The 14,317-nt window shown below is 54.0% G+C and overlaps 1 protein-coding gene across 3 annotated transcripts; it reads right to left on the bottom strand.

Moving 5' to 3' along the window:
• Positions 1 to 905: 905 nt before the first annotated feature.
• On the bottom strand, positions 906 to 9,164 carry TMEM18 (transmembrane protein 18). Of its 3 annotated transcripts, none has more exons than XM_079110558.1 (5): positions 8,981 to 9,164; positions 7,844 to 7,961; positions 4,000 to 4,054; positions 3,363 to 3,456; positions 906 to 3,279 (listed from the first exon to the last, which is right to left on the bottom strand). In XM_079110558.1, exons 1-5 carry the CDS (start codon positions 9,035 to 9,037, stop codon positions 3,187 to 3,189), a joined length of 417 nt encoding a protein of 138 aa, XP_078966684.1. In that variant the 5' UTR covers positions 9,038 to 9,164; the 3' UTR covers positions 906 to 3,186. The 3 variants fall into 3 exon arrangements, with proteins under 3 accessions (XP_078966684.1, XP_078966683.1, XP_078966685.1); XM_079110557.1 differs by having other exon boundaries at positions 7,844 to 7,964; positions 8,981 to 9,148; XM_079110559.1 differs by lacking the exon at positions 8,981 to 9,164 and adding an exon at positions 8,360 to 8,380.
• Positions 9,165 to 14,317: the final 5,153 nt, after the last annotated feature.

Genomic DNA, 14,317 nt, shown 5'->3' with positions numbered 1-14,317 from the left:
CCTGCAAGGTTAATCCGGTAGTCCCCGTTCTGTGTGTGTCTGTGCACGCCTGCACACGTGTGTCCTCTCTACACACAGCCTGTCTTTATCATGGACAGGTACCAGCACTGGCTTATGAATGAGCACTCATAAATTCAATGAATGAACTGAAGTGCCTTTCAGTTCAGGTGACTTAAGGAAAACTCTGACAAAATGCTCGATCTCAACTGCAGAGAGTAGACAATGCCTCTGAAGCTATCAACCCACACATTTTTCCAGGTGGCCAGCCAATCAGTGTTGGTTTCTACGAAACGTTTGAAGTGTGATATCCAGTCCTTGAAGGATCTTTCTTTGGCAGAAATAAGTAACTTAGATTTGTTTGATACCTTGGTTTTCATAGGTAACCTAAGTTAGAAAACAGGTAAGTTAGTTTTAACATAAATGGGATTAATCTTCATAAATGCATTTGTAAGAGGAAACATCTAATTAATTTGCAAAGTTAAAATACTACAACATCAACTAAGTATAAATTCAAGTACTCTTGGTTTCTTAGATTCCACAGGTAACATATATTTGGACATCTCCTCAGCCACCACAAGCATCTGACTCAGGACCACAGAGGTGCCAGATGCTGAGCCTCCGGCACACCAGTGAGCACATTTACTTTCCATGTAGGTGTCCTGTGAAGAGAGGGAGCACCTCAGATCCCCCTGCTACCCTCTCAGTCCCTTAACAGTGCAGGTCCATGCACTTCCTTCTGATCTGAAGTGCCCATCTCCGTGCCTGAGTTTGTGTCCTTCTGTGGGAACCGACAAAATTTCTGGGTGAGTAAAGTTCACAATCAGATGCTAAGGAGCCCACTAAAGCAGTAGAGGCCCTGTCCTAAGCTTGGAATCAAAACAGCACTCTCTGGGGTAAACACGATGTACACAGAAGATGTTTTATTACACATCGATCAACAAACTGACGGTGTCACAGGCTTGGAGAATGCACGATGTTCTTTGTTCTGTTTTGTTCATGAACACATGGTAAAAGCACCTGCTAATTAAAGCAGAGGAGCAGATCCACTTCTCAGAGCATGGATGTAGTGGGGCTCACACCCCACACCTTATTTTGAATTTACTTTTCTATAGTGCTGGGGATGGAACCCAGCACCTCAGGCATATGGGCAAGTGCCTGCCCCAAGCCACAGTCCCAGCCCACACCCTGCATGTACCCACACAAGTTTTATGAATTACTCGAGAGCTGATGATTTTAGCTTGCAGGATTTTCCCTAATAAGAGGACAAGATATGAAGACAGTTCCTAACAATGCAATTCCAGCCACTGAGATAGGAGCCTCACTAAAATGATGCAAACTTCACTTTTGTGAAAACAACACTCATGTGAAACCCAGAGCCCACATCAGGGTCACACATGGGCTGGCACCTAGGTACTGAGCTAACAGTACTATGACACCACTTTATCACAGGGAAGCTAGACTCAGGTGGACGGGCCCAGATCTGCATGGTCCAATGTACAGATGGGGTCTCGCTGGCTTATTTCAGCTGCACGAGAGGACCCACAGCTGCCTCAGATGTGTTCTCTCCAGCAATTTCCTGACCTGCTTCCCAATGCTGGCCTGGGACAGCCTGGCAGGGAACAGCGCTGGAGGGCCATCTCCACACTCACCAACGCCTGCTCTGGGCTCCTGCAGTCACACATAGCGGCTCTTCGTTTTCTGTGAAACCACCTTGTGGGGGGTGAGGGGAGCCCTCGTCAAGCCATGCATCGTCAAGCACCCTGAGACAGCCCCTGAGATGTGCCCAATCAGACTTGCCACACGATCCCACGGGTGCTGTCAACTTGAGATTGGTCTTGCTTAAGATCTGGCTGCTACTCCCAAGTCACCTCTGCATTCACTGTAAAAGCTGAACAAATTGCAGAGGGACTGGGAAGAGCTGCAGGCACAAAACTCCAGTGGCCTGGCTGAGAGGATTCTATCCACTCACATCTACCTCCTGCCAGCTTCTCCACTAAGAGCTTACCACCACCTAAAAACTTAAGACTGACACATCTGGATTTCAAGACAAGGTTGCAGTCAAACTGTCCATTGTTAACGTTCTTAATATATGAAGTGCTTTCACTTGGACAGTTTTTTCTTTTAGAAATTTGAAAAATGTTCACTACACCACATGAGTGCCCCGGACAGGCAGCCTGAGGGCACCCCTGCAGGATGGAACTCAGGAGGGCAGAAGGGACCTGCACTGTCCAGGTGGAGTGGAGACTACTGGGTCCTTCAGGGAATGTTTCTCTATTGGTAATGCTGCACTCAGAGCAAAACAAAGAGTGCATTTAACACAGTCTTGTCCACACAGTCCAACTTCATGCTTCTCCTCCCATTAGCAAAAGTATGATCAGTGAGGTAGCCCCACTGTTGGTTCAGAAGGCCTAACCTCATGAGACCCAGCAGTTAAGCTGAGATATATGCCCAGCTCCTGGTTTCAGAAGGCCCAGGCTCAGGGGACTGGTCACTACATGAGGTACGCCCAGCTGGTGATTTCAGAGGGCCCAGACTCAGGAGATGGGTCATCACACGATATGCCCATGTGGTGGCTTCAGAAGGTCCAGGCCCAGGGGACTGGTCGGTATCTGAGATAGGCGCCATCCTTTCCAGACCTGTCAGAGGCCTCAGGCGGGGCAGGCATGGGGCCAGCGCTCCGCAGTCCTCCAGGGTGGGGACACAGTCCACCCTGCAGGATTCAGCAGCCTCAGGCTCCACTCACCAGGTGCAAGCAGCACTCCTCCTCCAGTGACAAGCAACAGTGTCACCAAACTGCCCCAAGTCCCTCGGGGGCAGTTAAGAGCTATCCTGTAGAGCACAAGACGCAGGGCGATGGCCAGGTGATTGGCCTGTGTGCAGGACGGCACTATCGCTGGGATTCCATGCCAAGTGGACACTCTACAACTGACCACGGAGTCCTCGAAGGATGCACAGGGCCCTCCTGTGGCTTAGTCTGAGAGACCAGGCCTGCTAAGGGCAGACCAGGCTCAACAAACACGCGAGGGTACGATCCATGTTGGTTTGAGAAACAACTTTAGTGTACGCTCCAGCGCTGGAGCCCCAGAGAGGAGCACGGCTTCCCACCACTGCAGCTGAGGATGCCTGGGCACCACTGCACAGAAGCCACCACGGCCAGAAGACCAACCGAGCCCAGCACTGCCACACCTACTCTTCCTTTCTCCTCTTCTTCTCTTTTCTCTTTTCTTGTAAGTTCTTCAGGTCAGTCATCACATTCAAAGTCTTGCGTACCCACAAAATCTAAAACAATCATTTTTGGACAAGTTCAGAACTGGGAAACAGGCCTGAAGAAAACCAGGGCTTAAAAGTCTGCAACTACGTACCACAATGATCATGGCATTGAGCAGCAGCGGTGCTGAGAACACAACAGAAATGAACATCCCCTTGGAGTCAAAATACTGGTATTTTGAAAACAACCTGTTTTTAAGAAAAAAACAGCAAATTACTTGGCATCGCCGTAGGGCTCAGTGCGAGATGATGATGGAGGAACAGAGCTGAGACACACTTCAAAGCTCAAAATCACTGCCCGCCAGGAGCCCTGGGCTCGCTGCAGACCTGACATTCACTGTGAGCCCACTAGTGACCTGAAGTCCTAAAGTGACACAGCAACAGACTCAGAACTCTGCTCAAATGAGGAGTGTCACTGTGACCATGCTCCGCTCTGAGCAGCCGCTGAGCTGGGCGTGCTCTGCATTGTCAGGAGGCTCCTGCAGGACCCACCGTTTTTTATTTTGTAACTGAAATTAAAATAGCCCATGAAATTCTCTCACTCTGTTATTAAGGATCAACCAACAGAGTACAGTTAGGGTGTACTCTGTTGGGGTGTACTCATAAAAGGTGACAGTTCATGAAACATAAACCAGAGCTTCGAGGGGTCTCACACTGCATGGAGTGCTGTGTGTGACACATCACTGTGGCTGACTCCTGAGACTCAGCAGGACAAGTAGAAGCTGACTTTACCTCCAGTTCATTGCGGCCACTTCATTGATGTACTCAGCACAGTAGACCAGGACCACTGAGAAGACAGAAATCACGTTAGAACTGGGATGGCCGGTGCTGGCGCAGCTCACTCTTTACAACAGGACACTGACAATGAAGAGAAATGCAATTTCTGTTTTGGCTACGTGAGGTAATGATTTTAAACTGTGAATGTAGAACATGCTCTTTGCATGCACAGTCAGCAGTCAAGATGGAACCCACAGGACTGCTGTGCAGTGGCAGAGCATGAGGGACCCAGCTGGAAGGTCTAGCACTGACCAAGAGGCACTGCTACGCTGAGGTGGCTTCTCCTCATGATTCCAGCCTCAGGGACTCTTGGACACCCTGCAGTGGAATCATAAGCAGGACGCTAAACCCAGAGCCTAAACTGCTGCCCTGCCTCGTGCTCAGGTGGCTCAGGCAGGACTGCCTCCATAGCAGTCCATCTGCCAGGAATGTGGTGATAAAGTCATGGAGGCCTGTGGCTGCACAGGCTCCTCAGCCCTCCAGCCTTCCAAGAACCAGAGTGCTCCTGGAGCACAGACCCATCAGTCCAGGCCTCCATCCAGTGCAGGGTGAGGCCAGTGTCCACACAGGGCTGAGAGAGAGAGAGATCCATGTGATGGACTACAGCAAACTCAGCAACCCCCTGCTTTCACTGCTCAGCCAAATCTTCTTGACTCAAATCAGAAAGTGGGTTAGACCAGGGCTATCCAGTCCACAACTGCCTGCCTGACAGGTAGGCCACTGAGGCAAAAGGAATACAGAGCCAGAGAGGCCAGGAAGGTATGTGCAGAGGGGCTGGTGGGAAGCCCGGCCTTCTCCCTGCTGCTGATGCACTGTGTAACTGGGGGAGTCTCCGAACCTTGATGTTTTTCATTTGTAAGGAGGAGTCAAATAAAACCAGCCTTTAGGATAGTTGAAGAACTTCATAAGTCACAGGACACGCAAAGCACACAAACAGTGTGACCGCACTCACATCCCAAGCCCTCACGATCCACAAGCTCCGTGGGTTAGCTCACCTAGGAGGCTGCCCTCTCCAAGGTACCTGCTGCACAGCCGTCTTACGCTGTCCTCTGCAGGGAGCTCCCTGGCCCCCGGACTGGCTCCTGCCACCCCTTCCCACTGTCCTCTGCAGGGAGCTCCCTGGCCCTGGCCTGGCTCCTGCCACCCCTTCCCACTGTCCTCTGCAGGGAGCTCCCTGGCCCTGGCCTGGCTCCTGCCACCCCTTCCCACTGTCCTCTGCAGGGAGCTCCCTGGCCCCCGGCCTAGCTCTTCCACCCCTTCCCACTGTCCTCTGCAGGGAGCTCCCTGGCCCCCGGCCTGGCTCCTGCCACCCCTTCCCACTGTCCTCTGCAGGGAGCTCCCTGGCCCCCGGCCTGGCTCCTGCCACCCCTTCCCACTGTCCTCTGCAGGGAGCTCCCTGGCCCCTGTCCTAGCTCTTCCACCCCTTCCCACTATCCTCTGCAGGGAGCTCCCTGGCCCCCGGCCTGGCTCCTGCCACCGCTTCCCACTGTCCTCTGCAGGGAGCTCCCAGGCCCTGGCCTGGCTCCTGCCACCCCTTCCCACTGTCCTCTGCAGGGAGCTCCCTGGCCCTGGCCTGGCTCCTGCCACTGTCCTCTGCAGGGAGCTCCCTGGCCCCCGGCCTAGCTCTTCCACCCCTTCCCACTGTCCTCTGCAGGGAGCTCCCTGGCCCCCGGCCTGGCTCCTGCCACCCCTTCCCACTGTCCTCTGCAGGGAGCTCCCAGGCCCTGGCCTGGCTCCTGCCACCCCTTCCCACTGTCCTCTGCAGGGAGCTCCCTGGCCCTGGCCTGGCTCCTGCCACTGTCCTCTGCAGGGAGCTCCCTGGCCCCCGGCCTAGCTCTTCCACCCCTTCCCACTGTCCTCTGCAGGGAGCTCCCTGGCCCCCGGCCTGGCTCCTGCCACCCCTTCCCACTGTCCTCTGCAGGGAGCTCCCAGGCCCTGGCCTGGCTCCTGCCACCCCTTCCCACTGTCCTCTGCAGGGAGCTCCCTGGCCCTGGCCTGGCTCCTGCCACTGTCCTCTGCAGGGAGCTCCCTGGTCCCCGGCCTAGCTCTTCCACCCCTTCCCACTGTCCTCTGCAGGGAGCTCCCTGGCCCCCGGCCTGGCTCCTGCCACCCCTTCCCACTGTCCTCTGCAGGGAGCTCCCTGGCCCCCGGCCTAGCTCTTCCACCCCTTCCCACTGTCCTCTGCAGGGAGCTCCCTGGCCCCCGGCCTGGCTCCTGCCACCCCTTCCCACTATCCTCTGCAGGGAGCTCCCTGGCCCCCGGCCTAGCTCTTCCACCCCTTCCCACTGTCCTCTGCAGGGAGCTCCCTGGCCCCCGGCCTGGCTCCTGCCACCCCTTCCCACTGTCCTCCGCAGGGAGCTCCCTGGCCCCCGGCCTGGCTCCTGCCACCCCTTCCCACTGTCCTCCGCAGGGAGCTCCCTGGCCCCCGGCCTGGCTCCTGCCACCCCTTCCCACTGTCCTCCGCAGGGAGCTCCCTGGCCCCCGGCCTGGCTCCTGCCACCCCTTCCCACTGTCCTCCGCAGGGAGCTCCCTGGCCCCTGGCCTGGCTCCTGCCACCCCTTCCCACTGTCCTCTGCAGGGAGCTCCCTGACCCCTGGCCTAGCTCTTCCACCCCTTCCCACAGTCCTCTGCAGGGAGCTCCCTGGCCCTCGCCTGGTTCCTGCCACCCCTTCCCACTGTCCTCTGCAGGGAGCTCCCTGGCCCCTGGCCTGGCTTCTGGCATTTAGCAACTTTCCCTGTCTTTGGATTTTCCCGTCGGAAGTCTCAGGATGGTGATAACTATGTGACCAGGCCTGTTATGTGCTGAAGGAGTTGTCCCTGAGAGGTTCCATTAAAACAGGGAGGCTCCCCACTCTATCCTTGTCTTTCCTTAGGACGAGTTGGTAGAGGCTCTCCTGTGGAGAAATGGACCTAGTAACTCGATCCACTTGATTTTTACAGATCCACTGTTCTGTAATGAAGCTCCCATCACTTCACTCCAGTCTTCCTAAGGCAACCTGGTGTCCAGATTTCCTACCTTGCACACAGTCCAGTGACTGCTTATCTCAAGGTAGCTGCTGTGTTTTCATTACCAAGTAGAATCTTCACTATATTTCTAATGTCCACAAGATCAAGAAGGGCCTGGTGTTACAGCACCTACGATGCCTCTGAGGGACATGGAATCCTCAGCCCCTGCAGGCTGTAGTTTCTGACCTCTGATCCACACTCCCTACCTACCTCCAGCCCTCTAAGAATGGGCTCTGTCCTCCTGCCCTTGTTTGGATGCCGGTGCTCTCATGCCCCAGCCAGCTAGCTGCACTTTATCTTTTCCCACACTGTCTCGTTTTCTCTTCCCATCCTGTACCACGATTTTGCTTCCTTCCGTGAAATTTTTGTTGATCAATTCTTGCAGCTCCATTCCTTCCCTAAATTCCTTAACCCTCACCTTCAAGACTCAGCTGGGCAATATTTAATTTCAGGCATAGGACTTTCCTTCCCAGTTTACATGCTTCCTCTGGAGCAAGCAGTGCAGGACTGAGCCCAAGCAGGGAAATGTCTGCTTAAAAACAGCCAGACTTCACTAAACTTAAGAAGTCTTTGTAAGCGCCGGAGTTCAGCACCCTCCCTGCACGTAGGAGGTGCCCCTAAGGTTCTTTTCAAATCCGATCATCTAGCAATCGCTTTATGGTTTCCACACAGAAGGCCTTATGGAAGGTCTGGGAGGGCCTGTGGGAATGTTTACACACTTTGAAGATGGCATACTCACAGCACCAGGCTGCACAGCCATCAGAGCACAGGGATTTTGCTCTGTTCTACTCACCAAGGCACAGGAAATGGCCAATCTGTAGTCTGTACCTCTGGGATGAGAAGCAAGTGAGGAGTAGGCACAGCACGTGGAAGACGGCCAGCCCCACCAGCCATGGCTCACTCCAGTCTGTCTGCTGTAAGGACACATGGTTAGTAACACAGGGCAGGATGAAGTCTGGACGCTGCTTTCTCAGGGGGCCAGAGAACATAGCCAGCCTGCACAGGATTGTGGGGGCAGGAAAGAGAAGCAGGAGTCCCCTCCACTGCACCCACACCCCAGTTTTTAAAAATTTCGAAGTCTAAGCACACAAAACACAGGGCATCACCACCTTGCCCCTTTTGGTAGTTGAATAAAGCAGTATTTTTAAGCTGGGTAATCTATAAGCAATGACCACTCCGTGGGGTGACGAGGAGGTTGGACAACTTCAAGTTGATGCACTGGGTTAATACCAAACAGAAACCCGGACTGCGTGAAGCCCCTTAGACTAAGGCCTTAGTACCAACACCTTGGCAGCCTGAGCCATCTAACCCACATGACTTGACCTTCCCAGTCTTTCTGCAATGTGTCCAGCCTTCCTGGTCTCCACTGCCAGGCTCAGAGCCTCCTGTACCCACCCCAGGCTCAGCCCCCAACCCAGGATGCTTAATCCTTCCCAAGTCCTTCCTTGTGCTTCTCCTCTGTGAGGCAGGACCTGCCCCTAGGACCCTGAAGGACAGCGCTAAGTGTCCACCCCTGCATCTTGAGCATTACAGCCTGGCAGGGAAGGAAACTCTCGCTGCCCAGGCTCCAAACCAGAGGCCACACCGGGCGCCAAGGACCCAGAAGTGCTGGCTGGGAGCGGCCCACATGGACATCCAACCTGCAAGCACAGCACTCCACCTGGAACCTGCCCGGCCCCGCCCCGCCCCGCCCCGCCCCACCCCGCCCCACCCGGTTCCCGCCCCGCCCCACCCGGTTCCCGCCCCACAGGCATAGCCCCGCCCCGTGACGGCGGTCCAGGCACCGCCTACCGCCAGTTTCGCCCCGCCCACGAGGCCATGCCCCGCCCTCGCAGCGCTGTCCGCTGTTCACGCCTCCCTCCCGCGAACCCTGGGGAGACCCGATCCGACCGCGCGCCCACACCGGCTCCTCCACCTCGGGGGCTGTTACCGTGATCACCGCGGGGATGCTGACGGGGAAGGAGCTGACTGAGAAGCCCGACGGCATAGTGCCCGCAAGGCCCGCCCTCACCACCGCTGCCAAGCCGTTCCGCCCAGCCCGGCTCCCAAGCAGGGGCTCGGACTGTAGTCTCGCGAGACTACAGGTGGTCTCGCGAGACTGGGCGTGCTGGTCTGGTCGTCTCGCGGCATTTCCTAGTCCTTAAAGGTCCCTATCTGCGCTCTTTTGTGCTGTCGGGCTGTAAGGGCAATGATGCTGTGGGCTCAGGGTGCTGCTCCCAGACTCCGCGGGCGGCCCGGGTCGTCTTGGGCCCTGTCAGAGGAGCGGGCGCAGCGGGGCGTTGGGTCCGGGATGGGCGACCCGGGCTCCCCGGGCCGGGGACATTGTCCCAAAGCTCGTGTCGTAGCTGTAGCTTAGGGATACCCAGGCCGTGGAAAGTCTCCGGTGTTGAAGGGACAGGGCAGAGGGCGCATCTACCGGGCACGCACGCTGGGCTCAGGCAGGAGATGCAACGTAGGACTGCACTGCGTGTGAAAATGGTGAGGGCCGAGACCCTGGCGCCCATGCAGCCAGAGCGACCTCCGCGTGGAGCAGAGTGGACGCCGCGAAGTCGGTCCAGTCTCCCGCTACAGTGTGCAGTGGAGGCTGCCACAATCCTGGGTAGACAGTCTCCTACCCACCCGCTCCCAGATGTGTAAGGGAACAGATAGCGGGAGATGGTGGGAACCCGAGATTAAGAGAATGGTTCTGTAAATAAGCCCACTGTGCTGACCGCCCCGCCCCAATATGCTGCAGCCATCTGCCTGCGGCTCCACCCGGCCTAAGTGGACAGGATATGTCACATTCCTTAGCAAACTGAGGCAGGGGCCGAAGGTCAGGCAGTCAGTGTAGGTAATGAATGATGGGGGTCGAGAGAGGGTGAGGACTGGTTATCAAACAGAGAAGACAGTGTGTTAACTGTGATCTGATTGTGCTCCTGGGCACTCTGGGTTGTGAACAATTAACCCCATATCCCTGCTCTTAGGCACATACACAGAAAAGAAAGAGAAGACAATAATTAAAAGAGGGGTTCTAGGGTCTATAAAAGAACAACACACACATCCGCTCCCTGCATCTCTGACACTTGCAGTCAGCTGGCCACCACCTGCTTTGCAGCTCTCACTTCCTGGGTCAGCAGGTCACCACCTCCCTGCGACTCTGACCCCGGCCACCGGCTCTGGCCCTCCCCCTTGCTGCTGCCTGGTCTTTTTTCTACTCCTAACCCTCATGTAGTGGAAACATTCAGCAACAGTATCCCTCCACCAGATGCTCAGCTGTTTGCCCTTATACAGGGGAGATAGGTAGGAGGGCTGTCCATGGTTTCTCCAAGAGGGGATGGTGGGGGAGATACTTCTGCCTCCTGAGACCCCTGACTCAGCCCTCTCTCCAGTTCCCTTGGGCCCTTGTCATTTCTCAGGGATTGTGGCATTTGTCTGTAACTCTTAGTGGTCCTGCACAGTGACTGTCCCCCACTCCCCATGATCTGAGCACTGTTTTTCTTTCTGTTCCATCCCCCCCTCACTCTTGGGCACAGTCATGTCTTTGCACAGACTCACACCGAATTCCCTGAACCACAGTCAAATGATCTGGATATACAACCCTGTGCCGACCTGCAGTGTTGTGTTGAAAACCAGGTGGGCATGCTGGCGTCACCTCTGCAAGGGACTGCTCCGTTCTGACCCCTCTAGCCCAGCTGCACTGTTCCCACCGGGGCTGGAGAGAGATCCTGATCTCAGAGGAGCCCTGGGAGTGTGTTGGCCAGGCATACAGGACCGTCCTGCACTGTGTCCTGGCGCTAGGTGGCAGCACCTGCCTCCTTATTGGCTGACCCCATCTCAGGCCTCCCTGATGTTTGAGAAGCGGAATTAATTCATATGTTCATAGTTTCTGAAGTGAAAGGTTTCAGTACACTTTTCAGGAACTGGGAATAGACAAATCTGTTATTTTTTTAGCTCTCCTTGCTTAAATTGAACTAGTAATTTTTAAAAGTGCTTGTGAAAATTCATAATTATAGATAACAAAAAGTTTACAAAGAAAATCCAAGGAACGAATTCTCACACCTTTGCCACCTTAAGGTCTCAGTTCTAAGTTTACTGCTGTTTTCCGACCTCGATGCTCCTGGAGGAGATCAAGGAAACAGTTGTCTTAGTCCAGTCCATTCTGTTCTGGTCTTTTCCAGTGCATTCATCTATCCAGAACTTACTCTTACCACCCAGCACTTTGGACAGGCGCGTGGAAGAACAAAGTGGTGGTTCTCCTGAAGAGGTGGCCGTGTCGCAGCTCATGCAGTAGCCGAACGGAGGCTCCTCCATCTCCATTTCTGGGATTGTACCAGAGCAGCTCCCTGGAACTTCCTACCATAACAGGGACAGGTGACTCCAGCACAGCAGGACGGATGGTGGGAGAAGCCAAGCCGCTACTGTCTTCTCTGGGGAAACTGAGCACTGGTGTGATGGGGAGAGGGGTTTCCAGAACACATATGAGAGGCCAGTGCAGCCAGATGCACTGCGAGTGGGTGCCAGGTCCTCAGTCCCAGGGGGTTTCTGCAGAAGCCCTTCAAGCCTACCTCTACCTTGTACGGTGCTTTGCATCTGGAGATGTTTCTCTTTGCTTGATTGTGTTGCCCCAAAGCAGATGAAGTGCCTCAGGGTGCTTGGAGACGAGGGCACACCAGCGTGGTGTTGGGGCACTTGCTGCATTTCTAGACAGGAAAACCTTGAGAAGCCAGTGCCCAGCAAGCAAGCTCTGTTGGAGTTGGGCTGAACTCCAAGGCAGACATCGACCTCTGCCTCCCACTCTGGACCTTCTGAGAGATCCCCTGATGTGTCTGTCTCCTCTTGGTTTACAATCGCTGCCACATTCCAGTTGTATTAATGTCCAGGCATCTCCAGCAGGTTGACACTGTCCCTCAGGTGGCTACTCGCTGAGAGCGGGCCTGAACCAGTGCTGACCTCGGAGCACCTGCAGGGGAACTCAGCCTTTGCCAGGCGTGGCTTCCACCTGCAAGAGAAGCCTGAGTGGTAGGAGGAGGCTCCCAGGCTGTGCATGCTAGGCCATTCTGCAGAGAGTGGAAATCCTCCGCAATGCATCGGAGGAGAACAGAGTTGGCAGGCAAAGCTGCAGGCTCCTGGGAAGGGGTGGAAGAAAGATGGAAGTGTCCCAAAGGCACAGAAAGCAAGTGTTGAGCTGCAATACCTGGCACTCCCTGCCAGTTCCCTCAGAAGATGCACTGTGAACCCCAACCACTGCCTTCCCTGGACACACCTCCTCGGCCCTCCGTAGCACTCACCAGCCACACTTTCCAGGCCCAGAAGCACAGCCTTCCCAGACCAAGGCAGGGCTGAGTCGTCTTTCCTGATTCGTCGTCAGGAGCCAGCATATTCTGTTCTGTATCATGGCTAGTGAGAGACTTGTCTTACTGTCTCCAAGGAATTTGAATTAAATTTTTATGCATCAACAATGGAAATGAAATATTTCAATAAATAAAAGAATCAAAATTCATCAAGTGAAATTCAACCAACAAAAATTGTAGGTTACTGTCTTGACATGTATTCTTAAACATCAGAGACCCATGAAGATGTCTTTTTGTCTAATAATCGCAAATTTAACCATTGAAACATCACTCAGAATTCAAAACTCCGCCTTGCAGGGCCATGGCAGCACACAGGTGTCAGGCTGAGCTGCCGCTCCACCAACAGCTTGGAAGCCTGCACGTTGCGTACCAGGGTTGACAGCTTCAGTAAGTGCACAGCTGAATGTTTATTTTGTATTTGGAAATGACGAAGAAGTTCTCAGAATTCGGTTGAGGACCTCTTTGTGGTCACCGGTCCTGATTTTACTTAAGGAATTTTCAAAGCCAGCTTCAAGGTGAATAGAGATTTCTGGCTTCAGAGCAAACCTTTCCCTTATTGGGACTTGGATCAGAGGTGAGGGTCAGTCTCATGGCATCCCAGGAAGCCACTTGGCCCCTCTTGTGAACAGGATTTCTGTACCTTCTCAAAGTCCAAAGCAAACCAGCAGGTTTGGAAAGAAACAGCAGCTCACAGGAACCTGCTCCCCCTCTGCTTGCCCTGTTGACTTTAGTCCTGTGTCCTCGGCACCAAACAAATCAATGTCAATATAGCCACAAAGACTCCCCTGCCCCAGATCAGGAGTGTCCAGAAATCAGTAGGACTGTAAATCTGCCCAGGGCCACAGAAAGCACCTCGGGGCTGCTGGCCCCACCTATTTATCTGGTTGTTCAGGTAATATCTAGCACTCTGGCCTGGGCCTCTGACTCAAATCAGAGTGGCATCAGAGTTGAGTGGTATCTGCACTGCCCTAAGTTACATTATTAGGGGGTGAGAGGAGGGCAACAGCCTTGTTTCTTAGCATCTTCCTTACCTGTGCAGAATCGATTTACACACTCTCTGACAGGTGTGCTTTGTGAGAGCAAATACACGTTAAAATAAGAGGCTTAGTTCTCCCCATTGAACCTCAGACTTCTTACTCCTTCTTTTTCTTAGATCATTGATGTTAGAAGAGTTGTGACTGCAAGTGTTTTTCTCCTCTTTGAAATGTACATAATGTTTTCTAAAAGATGAATAAGCTTCCTAGTTGGTTTCCAACCTAAGAGTGTCTTTATCAAACACCTGGGAGCCATCCTCCAGAAATAAAATCCTCGAGGTCCATCTGTGCTGCTGCGAACGGCAGAAGAGGCCTTGCTAAGGGAACATGCTGGGCACGAGAGGCAGTGCTGTGTGTCCTCACTTGCCCGAGGGAACAAGGAGTCCAACTCAGCAGCAGAGAGCCGACAGTGCTCTTCAGGTCTGGAAAAGGTGCGGGGAGATGGGGGAGGTGGTGGAGGTGCAGGCATAGTTAAGCAGAGGTCAGCCTCTAATATACTACAGTACAGTTGGACAACTGTGGCTGAAGACAATTAATTGCATATTTTAAAACTCCTAGCAGACAGGATTTGAATGTTCCCAACACAAGGAGGTGATGAGGGTGTGAGGGTTATGCCAATCACCTCACTGACCACTGCTCTGTTGTGTGCATGGGGTTGTACACCATAAAGGTGTGTATGGCTGTGTATCAATTAAAAACAAAATGCATCTTCAAAAATCTACATGTAAAAATATACATTCACCAAGGAAGAGGCATCATCTCTGCAGAAAGCTAGGAGTTTAAACTCAGGGACAGCTGCTGCACACTGGCAAACCACCTCCCGAGGGGAAGATGGAGGAGTCCATTTCCTCTAGTGGAGCAGGAACAACCCAGAGGGTGCCCAGGGCCAGGAGCAGGTGGGAG

The sequence above is a fragment of the Sciurus vulgaris genome, assembly GCF_902686455.1.
Source record: "Sciurus vulgaris genome assembly, chromosome: 14".
Lineage (NCBI taxonomy): Eukaryota > Metazoa > Chordata > Mammalia > Rodentia > Sciuridae > Sciurus > Sciurus vulgaris.
Note: the sequence above shows the minus strand (reverse complement) of the source record. Positions and strands in the feature narration are given on the sequence as shown.